At 48.0% G+C, this 13,502-nt stretch overlaps 1 protein-coding gene and 1 pseudogene across 1 annotated transcript; one reads left to right on the top strand and one right to left on the bottom strand.

Annotated features, from left to right (window-relative positions):
- The first annotated feature begins 4,006 nt into the window (after positions 1-4,006).
- On the top strand, positions 4,007-9,331 carry LOC119290763 (annotated as a pseudogene).
- Positions 9,332-9,941: 610 nt separating this feature from the next.
- LOC119290764 lies at positions 9,942-10,768 on the bottom strand. The gene has a single exon (XM_037569409.1). The coding sequence runs from the start codon at positions 10,682-10,684 to the stop codon at positions 10,085-10,087; it is 600 nt and encodes a 199-aa protein (XP_037425306.1). The 5' UTR covers positions 10,685-10,768; the 3' UTR covers positions 9,942-10,084.
- Positions 10,769-13,502: the final 2,734 nt, after the last annotated feature.

The following is a 13,502-nucleotide window of genomic DNA, read 5'->3' as shown; positions in this document are numbered from 1 at the left end:
CCAACATACATCACCACCGCCAGCCGTAACCGGCGCTCGAGGTCATCCATCCCCTTCGAGCGCGGCAGCACGCAGATCTCGAACTGCACCACCGGCCAGGCAACCTCTGGAACCACAGGGCGTAGGCTGGGCGCAACTGGCGAGAGCGGCGCCACCGGCGCGCTCTGCCTAGGCTCCGACAGCCTCCGTTGAATGGCCGATGCCTGTCCAGGCGCCACCGTCCTGCGAGCGACCTTGGCAATCACCGCACGGCGCAGCTCCTCCGCCGAAGTGAGGCTGCGTGGCTCCCGGCACTGGGAAGAGACGTGGCCAGCGTTGCCGCAGCGGATGCACATGGGCTCGTTAGAGCAGTCTTGACGCCGGTGATCATCCTCGAAACACCTGAAGCAGAGGCCGAACATGTCCGGCGGGATCAGACGCCGCTCAGAGGAGGACGGCGACGCATCCCGACCAGCGCCGATGCCAGGCTCGAGCTGCCTCCTGAGCGCACGCCGGCGCCGCCACATGGCCTTGCGGGAGGGGCCCGGCCGGCGCCAGCCCTCTGCTAGCACCGGAGCGGGGCCCACCGCCTGACCGCCATCTGCCGAGGAGGAGCGCGCCGATCCCAGCGATCCCGTGAGGCCCAGCCCGGAGACGATAGGCCGCTCCCGCGGGTGAGCCGACGAGACCGAAGGTGGACTGCGAGATCCAGACTCCATGGGGGGCAGCGGGGAGGGGAGCCCCGACGCCGCAGGAGACGGAGGTGGACGCCGGTGTCGGAGTGGCAGCCGGCGTGGGGAGGTGGACGCCGGCGCCGGAGTGGCCGCCGGCGTGGGGAGGGGGAGCGCTAGAGGGGATAAGACATCGATGGTAAGACAACATATTTCACTACCATTTCTCTTTTCAAGAACAAGCAACACCAACGATGCATGCCATTTTCATTAAGGATAAGGAGAGTAAGTTACAAGCTCTGAGTGCAAAGAATATTTTCTCTGGCACATAAAGAGGAAAGCGGACTGAAACCAAAGCCATCCACCGCAACCGAACTAAGCTACTCCTCTCTAATGCTTGCTTTCTTAGCAAGCACCCATTGCTTGTGCTTGTCTGCCGCTAAGCATAAAACTATCCGCACCATCGATGTCTTACCATCGAACACACTGGCGTTCCTCTCTAGCCAAAGCTTGCGGAATCCCACGATTAAGATCAAAGCCAATTCCCTTGCCTTAGCACAAGAGAACCTAATGCACATCGAGCAAAACCATTCTCTCACATTGGTGTTTTAATTTGTAGTTCAGCTCCTAAGTCTGAAGCCGCGAAGGAAGAGAAACCAAAAATTGTCTGGCAAATGAGCATTGCACCATCAGATGGTTGATGGACCAACCATGTGAAGAACCGTTCCTTCGTGGGTGCCACAACTTAAGAAATTGGTCACAATTCTCTCAGCATGCAAAGTGTCCACCTCATCGTCCCCACTAAGCCCATGCATTTAAGTTTTCTCTCCCACTAAGCCATGCAAATCTGCCACATAAGCGAACATCCCCACTAAGCCATGCAAAATCTGCCACATAAGCAACTTATAAATCACAATTATTTTTATATTAATCTATACATGTAATGCTGTCACATCATACATGCATGTTAGTCATTCTTCATATTTTTGTTTGAAATGATATTTTTAACAGTAATTCAAAATTTATATTCTATTTTTAGAGACATTCTTTTATTGATTTTCAAGCTTATATTTTCTTTTTATTAGTTTAGTTATTTTTTAGCAACTATGTATGAATTTTTTAACAAAGTTATTGCAACAACGCGCGGGGTATCATCTACTCACTCCGTCCCAAAATAGACACTTATTTTGTGATGGAGGGTGTCCGCTTTCTCCCTACCAGATTTCATATGTGTGTGTGTGTGTGTGTCTATATACGTGTTTTATCTTTTTTTTTAAAAAAAACTTATAGATATGACACTTCACTATGTCACTATGTTATAATCGTATGGTCCTTAATTAGAAAATTCATGCCCTCGATTGTAACTTTATTTTCATTTTTTTTCCGTATCAACAATGGTGTTAGTACCCGCTGCGACGAAGAGTCGACAAATGTCAAGCTTGCCAACACATCATCTTCGCAGCACAAAACCCTTATTCTCTCTAGCAAAGGTTGCCTGGATACTCAGTGGCTACAGAATAAACGAGCGTTCACACCATGAACATTTCTTTAGAGCCCTACTAACGGGAAAATGATTTGTCACTGGAGTATGTGCGCTGGACGACGAGGACGTCCAGTATTAACTATGGCCGTCGACTGTCAAGCAAGAAGAATTTTCTCTTTTAGTAAGAAAGAAACGCGAGGCTGTTGAATTTTTTGCCCAAACAATTAGTAGGTGCCTGCATGGAGGATCATTTTCTTTTTGACGAAGGGAAGTACAGTAGGACCATATGGCACCGTATAACAACTTAACAAAACAAGATAGAAGCCAAAAATCTTTTTTTTCTCTTGACAGCACAGAAGCCAATAAGCTAATTGAGCCGCCAGCTGGATAGCAAAGTCGCAATGAAAGGGTCAAGAGGCAGGAGGAGCGCACATGCCGCACCCAATAAGCATGGGACGGCATCATGGATGGACGCTTTCGGCTGGATAGTTTGTCCCACGGGCAACCATTTGTCCCGGCCGCGACTGACGCATCTTCTTTACAAGCTTTCGAGCGTGACTCGTGGCCAGTCACTGCCCTTGTGATGTGGAAGGAGCCGTGGTGGACAGCTTTGTTCTCGTCTCGGTGGGGCGGGGATCGATCCCAACTCGAAAGATTGGGACGATTCGGTGGAGGAGCACCACGGAACGGGGTGGGCCCCAGCTCTCCTCCGGGGCCGTTATCTGCTCATTTCTTTATTCTTTTGCAGAGAGAAATCATTAATTTACGGTGCAGGCGAGGCCGGGCCAAAGTGCGTGACGCGCCCACTGTGCTTTTTTTTTTTTGAGGGGTACTGTGCTCTTTTTTCAACGTAGACGATCCTCTGCGCTCTGCTGTGTGCTCCCTCCTCGCTACGCCTACGGAGGGAGGGCCCGCCCGACAAGTCCCACAGTGCTGGCCACGTCCCATGTTCCAGAGAGGGCGCCACAGCTCACGCCGACCGACGCGGTCGACAACGACAGGTCAAAAGCATTCACTGCACCATTTGCGAGCCCGTGGTGCGTGGGTACGTGCCGCTGCCTGCCTGCCCGTACAGAACCGCTCGTCTCCTTGTGGGTATGGCCGTAGGTAGACCCGACTGACCCACCGGTGGTCACGTCCGAACCGTGCATCAGCCACGCCAAACTGACGGCAAGAGTCCCATCGCCAGTCGCCTGGCGCCTCCGTCGCCCCCTACGCCTCTACCCTACACTACCCAGCCCAAACCGCCTCTCCCATTTGGATCGCGTGTGCCACCAACAAAATGCGGCCCCATAAATAAGTTAGTGATACCAACAGGAACTGCCCGGCCCAGGTCGGCCTGGCTCGGTCAACGGACGGCCGGGATCGGCCCTCCTAGTCGCCACGGCCGCACGATAGGTCACCGGAGTCCAGACGGGGACAGGCCCGGGAACTTCGCGGAAGGCACGCACCACGCCCCGCCCCGCGCCGCCAGATATGGGCTATAAAAAACAAACCAAAGGCGGAAAGAAATACTAGTATAGTCTATCCATCATATTATTATTCGGCGTTGGTTGCGTCTTGGTTGCGCGGAGAGGCAAGGGATCTCTCGTTGAGAGGAGCAGATGAGATTGGTTGGAGAGGGATTGGTGCGGAGGAGCCACCACACCAGGCAGGGATTTCATTTCGTCTCCGGAGGGCTGAGGCTGAGTGGGTGCCCCGTCGCCGTCGGCCTACACTACGCGCTCTCTTTTTAATGCCCCGCCGCCGCACTCGCCTCGCCTACGCACCCTCCTCTTCTTCTTCTTCTCCCACTACTTCCTCTCCAGCCCGCTAGCTGCTGCGGCCTCTCTTCCGGAGGCTTGGAGTGATCACCAGGTAATTTTGAAGTAAGCTTGTAGTATATTTTCCTCGTCTTATTTCGGCGATATGAGATGTTGTTGTTGTTGTTGTTGTTGTTGTTGTTTGTGAGTGAGATTGGATTCGTCTTTCTAGATCGATCTTCCGCTGGGTTTGGGCGGTTACTTCGATTGTTTTCTTTTGTGGGTTATAAGTGCTGTAGTACTTCTCTTCTCCTTGGTGAGCTTCGTGAATTCCAAGTAGTGGTATAATGGGGCGCTTCGCTCTCACGCAAGCCGCAAAAAGCCTGTGTGAATTCCGAGTTTCTCTTCGGCACAACACGGTAGCGTGGCAGCCGAGTTCTCCGGATTCTGCTGCGCTTTTACTTTCTTCTTTTCCGCCGACAGTTAGTATCCAGTGTGAAATTGCTTTATGAGTTATGATTTTTAGTATGATCTTGAGATGTGCTCATCCTGTCTTGATTCTTGAATGAATCGGCCTGACCTGTAGTAGTACTCCTTGGAAGATACTGTTATATTTGCAGTAAGTATGCCATCGGGTTCATCATTAACACCTGGTAGATTTGCCATGCCGTCGGTCCACCATTTAACACTTGGCAGATTTGTCCGTGCCTTCTGCTCAGCTAATTCTCTGACTCCTTCTCATGAAAAGACTTGTCGTGTCTTGGAAGTTAAAGAATTAATTTACTCTTGGTGTTGCAAATAGACAAAGGGATTTTTCTCCTAGTATGCTAGTAGCAGTTTCTTAGTATGATCCACCGTACCATCTGCCTGGCTATTCCCGGTTGGCATGCATTACTTGTGCCTTTCTGTACGTACTGTTGTTTTCTGCCTTTTTTGGGGGGAGACTGACTTCAGTTTCTACCAGAGAAAACAGGTTATTGTCTGCCAAGCTACTACACAGCAAGATGTCGGTAGCCAAGAAGGACGAGGTACTTGCAATTTCCTCATTGAATGTTAATTCTAGCTTGCTTGGATACACGTCTTTCCATTTCTATATGTACGTAAATCGTGCATGTTCTGTGAGCAGGTTTGCGGTCATCCGCTTGGGCTTCGGTTGGGTGAGCCGGCTGCTGGTGTTCCCATTAAGAAAAGGCCAGTTTTCTTATCCGACAAATCAGTTCCATCTGGAATGACACTCTCCATGAAGCCCCCATCTACTCCGACGGGGATGTCTGTCTCGGCTCTGGGGGCGGGCTTTAGCAATGAGCCTGTCTTGAATAGATCTAAATCGGATATTCCCAGTAGATCTTTTACTCCGTCGACGAACGAGAAGAAAGGCGTGCTACCTAATGGCTCAAGCGAGATCCCCTCTCGTGGAGAGAGTGGTAGACTAGGGAGCGTTGCTCCCGTTGCCAGATCACAGAGTCACAAGTTTCTGACTTTGGATTTACAGTTAGCGTTTCGTCAGAATCTCAAAATCAACTCTAATTCCCCTGTCAAGAAAGAGAAACTAGATCAGGGGTTCTCTATATTTCCTTCAGCAAGACCTCCCAAGGATGTGCAAACAACAAGTGGCATGGAATCTTCTTCTAACGCTAGCTTGGGAAAACTATCTAATTTAGATCTTAATGTATCACTGAACCCAGTTGATCAACTTGAAGGTTTGCCTACAATGCAGGCTGGCTTTAACATACCCCATCATACAACATTTCAGCATCAGAAAGCACAGGCTCCCCCAGTGGCACCCTTTTCTTCAGTAAGCAGTCGGCTGAGTCTAAATATTGACAATACTGTGAAACCGTCGAATGCATATCAACTTTCTAATAAGAGTGGATCACCTGATGTTACCTTAGATTTGCAACTTAAACCACCAACCAGACCTGAGCTTGGAATAAGCTGGAAAGGCCTTGCTCCTGATCCAGAGCTAAGCCTCTCTCTATCTGGTAATCACACAGATGAGCCTAAGCGTCTGAATGTTCCTGATGCTATATTTACACCTGAACCTGTTGAAAGAGCCAATAAGATCAGCCAGGCGGTTCCTACACCAGTCTCTGATAAATCACCCGCTGAGAAGATTTCGAAGCCTGTGGCGTGTAATGTAAATCCTTACACCACTATGCCACAAACAGTTTCTGGAAATGTGGAGATAATGCCCAGTAATTTGGTGAAGAAAGAGCCTGGAGAACCTACACGGCAACATATCCAGAACAATGTAGAAAAGGCACCTCTGTTCGTCCAACAACGTGTTGGACAGGCTAGCAGTAGTGCTGAATTTGAAAAAACTGGCAACCTAAACCAAGTGTGTGGTAAATCTGGCTTTGATTTGTACTCTGGAAATTTTCCAAATGGTAGTGGTGCCCGCAATGGATTGGAGGTAGTGACTGATAGTGTTCCTGTACAAACTGGCAAATTGTGTGGTGCTGCTTGCACTGAGAAATTTATCAAGCGTGAAGAAGTGACAACTGCCGTCCCAAGCCCTGTGATTGCAACAGTAAGTGGTCAGTCTGATTCATTAATTGCTAAATCACTGCATTTGGAAGGTAATGTTGCCAGCCCTGTTGTTGGATTATGTGAATCAGCTAGTCAACCCACCATTTCTGCTTCGGGACCTGCAAGCTGTACTCCTGTTAAAGCTACTACTGATTGTAAACCAGCAGTTAATCAGGTTCATGCTCGCAAAAATGTGGCCCGGAAGCCTTGTGATGTATCCCGAAGTTCCTCCAACCCAACAGCTGAATCTTTGGTTTTCAATTCTCTGCACCGAGCTGTATTTGATGGTATGTCCCAAGGAAGTGCTTCAATGGACTTTTCAGAGGATTGTGATAATGCTGTTTCACAGCTGCCTACTACCAATAAGCCTCATGTTGAGTCATTGGGTAATAGTCAAATTACTGAGGTTAATGACTTAATCACTGAGCCGCGGAAAGAAGATGATAGTAATATGCATCACGACTGTTTGTCCGTGACAAATAAGGTTCACATTCAGGGCACTGGTGATGTGAAGCGTGTTAATACGCCAGATGTCATTGCCACTCATTCAGGTGAGGAGGAGCGTGAAAGTGAGGTTTCTGTTAATGGGAGAGCCAAAGACAAACAATTGTTGACATCTGATAAGAATTCCCCACTGAATAAAACTGACGTTACCAGGGAAGATGTTAAGATTTCCGCAGGTGCCAGTTCAGCAAATCTTACAAGACCACCTATTTTGGGAACTTCAGGTTCCCATAAAATAGATTCTACCAGGCAATCTCCAAAGACATTTGATTACACTGTCGAGAAGTGTAGAATCCCAGTGATAAAATCTGAAAGGAGTCAGTCTCCTGATGGTAAGAAAGCTGCTAATTGTAGCGAGGGCAATACAAAAATTGCTGCTGTAAAGAGTGAGCATGGGACAGAAAAGGAAGAGATTGCAAGAGGCTCTAATTTACAGCCAAACGATCCAGTTTTGGGTGAGGATTCACTTGTTGATGGAGCTTCGACCAGTCAACTACCTAATGAATCTACAGAGGTAAAATCGACAGGTGAAAGATCAGAACATGAAAAATCCAAACCTGACTCTTGCATGACATCTTCTGTACAGATTGAAAAAGATGGACAGGTTAATGGGTCACATTGGCGAGATGTGGCAAATGCTTATGTTAATAGGTATGATTCTTGTTATTCTTAGCATGGCTGGTTTTGCCCTGTGCGTATTTATATTTCTTGGTTTTATCCTTGACTGTTGTTACAGAAGGTTGTCCTCTTTATTTTTCTTTACAGGAATGAAAGATGGGAGAGGTTCATGCAGTCTGAGCGAGAGAACAACAGCGAGTTCCATGGTGGCAGAGACATGAACAATCAACGGAGGATGGACCCACGTTATCGTGGTCGTGGTGGTGGATATCATGGCCATCCAAGGAACTTCAGGGGTCCAAGAATGAGCGATGAGTCTGAAATTGACTTTGAAGATGAACCTATTGTTGGCAGAAGGAGGCCACATGAAAATGAGTACGGGCACTTGCACCGAACTCAGCATAGGCGGCTGCGTTCACCACCGCATCAGATGCCTGGCTGTCTCATGAGAGAAATGGAACATGACAGATTTTCTGGGAGAGAGATTATGGACCCTAGGCTGTTGGATCACGGGCAGATGGATGATGTCCGAGATGACATGATGGAACAGAGGTTTTTCATGCCCCATCCTCATTCACAGCACACTCTAGGTGATCATGCATTTATCCACAGGGACAGGAGTCATTCACCTGGTCAAAGAAGGGGCGCCCCCGTGCATTTCCACCGGGGACGGTCCCCTGAAACCATGCACAGATCACCGCCAGTAAACAGAAGTGACAGACCATACTTACCTCATCAACGCCACATACGACGCCGTGGTTCTCCATTCGACCGAGTAGGACATGACGATAGAGGTATGCAAAGGAACATGAAGCGGTGCGGCATGCATCAAGGTGTGGAAGGTGAGACCTTTGGGCCACCTTTACATCCCGCTCAACTAGCCGAGATACATGCAGAGGCTGAGCTTACAGAGAGAAGGAGGTTTGGGGAGAGGAGAGCGTATCGTCGATCCTTGGAACGGAGCCCCATGGGCGGCGACGAGGAGATGCTGCCGTACCAAGGCGATGGCGACATCGACTTTGCTGATGGTGATGGCGGTCCACGGGAGCCTGACGGCCGCTTCAGGAACAGAATGGAGCACCGAGCAAGGGGCGAGCAGGAAGACGGCTTCAGGTACCGTGGCCCTCAGGGGGGGTGCCGTGACGGCAACCCGAATGACAGTAGATCGAAGAAGAGGAGGTACTGACCTACCAATGAATGAATCTGAATCTTCTACCGACTAATACATAGTGGCATTTTGATTCAGCCGTCGTCGCTTCTGTTAGCCAAATCAACAAGTGTTTGCTGACCATACCGCCCCCCTCTTCCTACATTGGTTTGTTTGTTGCGTTCTTTCTCAGGAGGTATGCTGCAGCGTAATAATATCTACAGTGATACACATGTTACACTGATGAGATGAGCGTCATCGGGTGACTGCTTGGTATAAGCTGAAGCTAGCAGCATGTCAACATGGTGGCCAAACTCTTTTGACATTTCTCGCCAAATCTTCAAACTAAACGAGAGATGGCCTGAAGCTGCTTGCAGAAGTGTCTCTTTCTCCGTCTACCTACTTGCTGCACGGTATTGGTAGGGCGACCTGTATTAAAGCGACTTGTCTTCACTATAATTTGCCTAGTTGTTGGTCTGGAAAAGCAGATGGGATACGGTACGGTACGCATACAATACCCACCCGGTTTGGATGTGGTTTAATTAGGACTTGTTGCTGTCTTTGGACCAGACTTTTTACCTACTGTTTATTAATGGGTGTGACCTGCACCACCGCCGGGCAATTTGCACCGAATAAAAGTCCGCACTGTGTTTGGCATTGCCTTTTTCTTATGGAGGAGTGGGAACTTCTCATGATGGATGCTCGTCTTGTGCGTTAGTCAAGTCCACCTGTGATCTGGCGATGTGGAAAAACTGTGTTGCGACGATGCGTATCATTGGCTGCGCTGCTCGTATACGAGGTGCCATTGGTTGGTCGCCTGTTTAGCGCGGGCCACGCCATGGAAATTCTTTGGACGGTGTGGTGGAGCTGTGGATAAGAGTAGACCACGCAGACACACGACATCATTGATATCCCCTGCGTTGGGCAGAATATGGTCCACGTAGCAAACGCAGTCACGGACGAGGACCAACGGCAGCGGTTTGTTGTTTGGCTCCACTTTTGTCCATTTCGTGGAAATTCTCCTGTTTAAGACGATCCGAGAAAGAAAATCTACAAGTGCAAGTACACATCCCACATCTCGGTAGCAATGCCCCAAAAAATATCTCAACAGCCACACACGGCAGCCTCGACGGAGTTTCTTCTCAACACAGTGGGGAACTTCCATCCACGAAAGAAATTCAATCTCATCTCACCTAGTAAAATGAAACAAGTGTCCCTTAAAAAAACGAAACAATTCTGGAAGTGGAGTTAAAAAAAGGTCAGCCGACTGTAAGTAAACATTCTGTATTTTTTTGAACTCGCGTGGTTAAGCAATTTCAGTTTTTACAGCACAGCTCGGCAACTCCGGAGGTTGTAAGTAATAAATTACAAAATGGAAGCATCCTACCGACGAGACCAAAACCAACCAAGCTCATTCCCCGCTCGTCGGCGCCTTGGGCGGCGCCGGCGCCGGCCAGACGCTGATCCGCTCCTTCTCGTACTTGACGTACACGGTGCCGGTCGCGACGATCGTGTACACCTGCAGGAACAGCGTGGGCGCCTGGTGGTACTTCACCAGGGACTTGCCGGAGCCGAGCTCCACCAGCAGCAGCGCGGTGAGGCCCACCGTGGCCAGCAGGCCGTTGAGCCGCTCGCTGTAGGCGGTGAAGCCGAACTCCACGGGCAGGCCGAGGGCCGACCGGGGCTCCCGCAGCGGCACCGGCGGCAGCGTGACGGCGTTGGACTCGGCGGCCGCCTTCCTCTTGCGCGCCCCGGCGCTACCCCGCTTCTTGGGCCCGACGCGGGACTTCAGCTGCAGGACGCGCTTCTCGAACTCCTCGTCCGCGGCGGGGGCGGTGGCGACCGGGGCCGGCGTCTCCGGCCCGGCGGCGGCGTCATCGCCGGAGCTTGCCCGGAGAGGCGCGTGGAGGCGGCCGTGCCAGAGCGGGGCGCGGAGGGTGGGGACGGAGAAGGGGCTGGAGAGCGGCGTCGCCATTGCTCCCTTGGGCGCATGTGTGCACCAGCACTTCATCGTCGCGCGGCTGCTTGGCTGGCTCCCCTCCTGGTTTGCCGCTGGTTTTGGATAACTTTCGGTGGTCGATGCGTGGCTCCGCTGCCTGCACGGGGCCTTGAAAGCTGCCGCACGTTGCAAAATGGAAATTGTAGGCGGGGACGTGGGGTTTCTACATCCAGGAGCATTTTGCTCCTGGTTTGAACAGTAAAATAAAAAATAGAAAGAAAAATTCAAAGCATTCTGATTTTTTTGGCATACTTTCATAAATGTTTGTTGTGCATGCACACGTAACCACATTGGTGGAAGGCGTGGTAAAAAAAACTATGCCCTGAACATGTTACTTACAAAAGCATTTTGGAGCTATAATTTTGTTGTTTTGGCACGACTTTCACCTATGTGATTTCGTGGTGAAATTTTGCATGCACAACAAACATTTGTGAAAGTATTTCACCAAAAAATCAGATTTTTTTGTTTTTTATTGAATTTTTTTGATTTACTGTTACACCATGAGCATTTCTCCTGGGTGTAGAAAGGTACTTCCGGCGTCTCAAGTGTTTGTTCGAGAGAATATTGGGAGCTTAAATATAACAAGAAAATTGGTGTGTCATTACAATCCTGGTTGGCCACATCTAAGCACAGAATCTCGGGCCAGCTGAAACTTTGCTGGGCCTTCTCCTCTCCTGGCCCGTAAGGCCTTGTACAATGCAAGGTGTTTATAAAGATTTTTTTATTTTAAAAAAGGCCATTATGGCTTGCGTTGGACGCGAAGCAAATTATCAAGGAGCAACAATGATAGCATTGTAAGGGAGACCAAGCAGCGAGCAACCCAATTTAACTGCAAACTTACCTTTAAAGGACGAACGGCAAATAAAGAAGCAGATAGTTTAGCTAACTTTTCCAATTCTCTGGATGAGGGATGCCATGTTTGGTTTCAACCTCACAACCCTTATTGCATCCCACTTCAAGTGGTATTTGATCAATCAAATTTAGTTTTTCCCCTAAAGAAACTAAACAGAGATACATCATGTACGAGCTTCTCACCAGACACTCTAGAGGCTCGACAATCCAACTAATAGAAACTTTACTATAATAACTAAAGTTAGCTCCAACTAATAGACACTTTATTACAATAACTAAAATTAGGTAGCACATGCGCTGTTTGATTAGTTAAACGAAAACAATGCTTAAATCTGACCTTAGGTACTAATGTCCATGCATTTCGAAAAATTGCTGCCATAGCATTCCACCAAGTATTTTGTCTAGAGCAAGTTGATCACACTTAGGGAATCGGAATCCGCTTCCACGCGATGAAACCCAGATTGTTTGCCAAACTCAGTCCATCTCTCATCGCCATTGCCAGTAGTCATCACATCGGTTGCATAAGGAAATTTTACATTGAGTTGCAAGGAAGGTACCTTTATCATCTCTAATGGTAGCTGCCATAGCTCCCACTCCTTCCTTAACAAATAAAGTCGCATCAACATTGAGCTTAATGAATTTTGGATCTGGCTTCAACCACTTTGGCTCATTTGTTTCAATAATTTTCATTGAAGCTTTTTGGTAATTGCTCATGATAGCTAGAACGTACATAGGCCATCTTACCACATGGGGGACAAATCTCATTATGAGTTATACGGTGACGGGTCCACCATAGGTACCGGCAGTCCACCACTATCACTTGTTTCACTTCAAGTGAAGGCATTAGCAGTAAAGGGGTATTCTCAATAGAAGGAATGTATTCCATGATGACTGAGGGATCGACATTGGCTACACTACGAATGAAGCTAGTCAATCCCAGCTGGTTCCAAAACTCTTGCGAGTGTATGCATTTAAAAAAGAGATGTCGAATATCTTTAGAATTCTGATGGCAGATTGGGCGTGGTCCACTTAATCCAATATGCGTATTCGCAAGTATACCTTTTAGAGGCAGATTTCCATGTAATAAGCGGTTGCAAAATATAGAAACTTTATGTGGGATTACTAATTTCCATAAGAATATTTCATATTTCCAGAGTAGTAGATCCTCCTGGAAGCGCGATGCTGTTTGCATATGCCCCAAACTTACGTAAGCATTGAACTCCGTAGGCCGTCCTAACATAAATTTTACCCCTCCTATCAGGGTGCCATGCAATAAAATCATCAAATCCGTGAAGGCTTAGTGGAATTTTCATAATACTGCGTGCATCCACTGGATTAAATATCATATTAATTAGATCTTCATCCCATAGACCTGTGTTTGGATCGATAAGGTCTGCCATAACAGATAGCACTATTTGATCTCTATGGGTAATCACCATCCTATTTGGACTAGAAGGGATCGATGGGTCCGTCCAAATATTTATATCATTCCCATTTCCCACTCTCCAGATATAGCTCTTTTTTGAAAACATCAGGTCCTTTCATAATGCTCTGCCAAGTAAATAAAGATTCCTTTTTTAGAGAGACTTGCAAGAGACTTCCATGTGGGAAGTATTTGGCCTTTCGAGCTCAGGTACAAAGTGATTTAGGAGTTGTGATAAGTCTTCACCATTGCTTAGCTAGAATTGCAAGATTAAAACAATATATGTCTCTAAACCCCATACCTCCTTCACTTTTTGGGTAGCAGAATTTCCACCAAGAATACCAATGCATAATTTTTTTCCTCATCATCTCCGCACCACAAATTGGCAATAATATATGAAATTTCCTTGCAAATACCTTTTGGTTAACATAATAAAACACAAAAAAGTATACAAGGATAGCTTGTGCAACCACCTTTAACATAATCTCTTTATCTCCAACATGTAATTGCTTTTCCATCCAACCTTGCATTCTCTGTTTAATACTCTCAATACAA

Source organism: Triticum dicoccoides, chromosome 4B (genome assembly GCF_002162155.2).
Source record: "Triticum dicoccoides isolate Atlit2015 ecotype Zavitan chromosome 4B, WEW_v2.0, whole genome shotgun sequence".
NCBI lineage: Eukaryota > Viridiplantae > Streptophyta > Magnoliopsida > Poales > Poaceae > Triticum > Triticum dicoccoides.
Note: the sequence above shows the minus strand (reverse complement) of the source record. Positions and strands in the feature narration are given on the sequence as shown.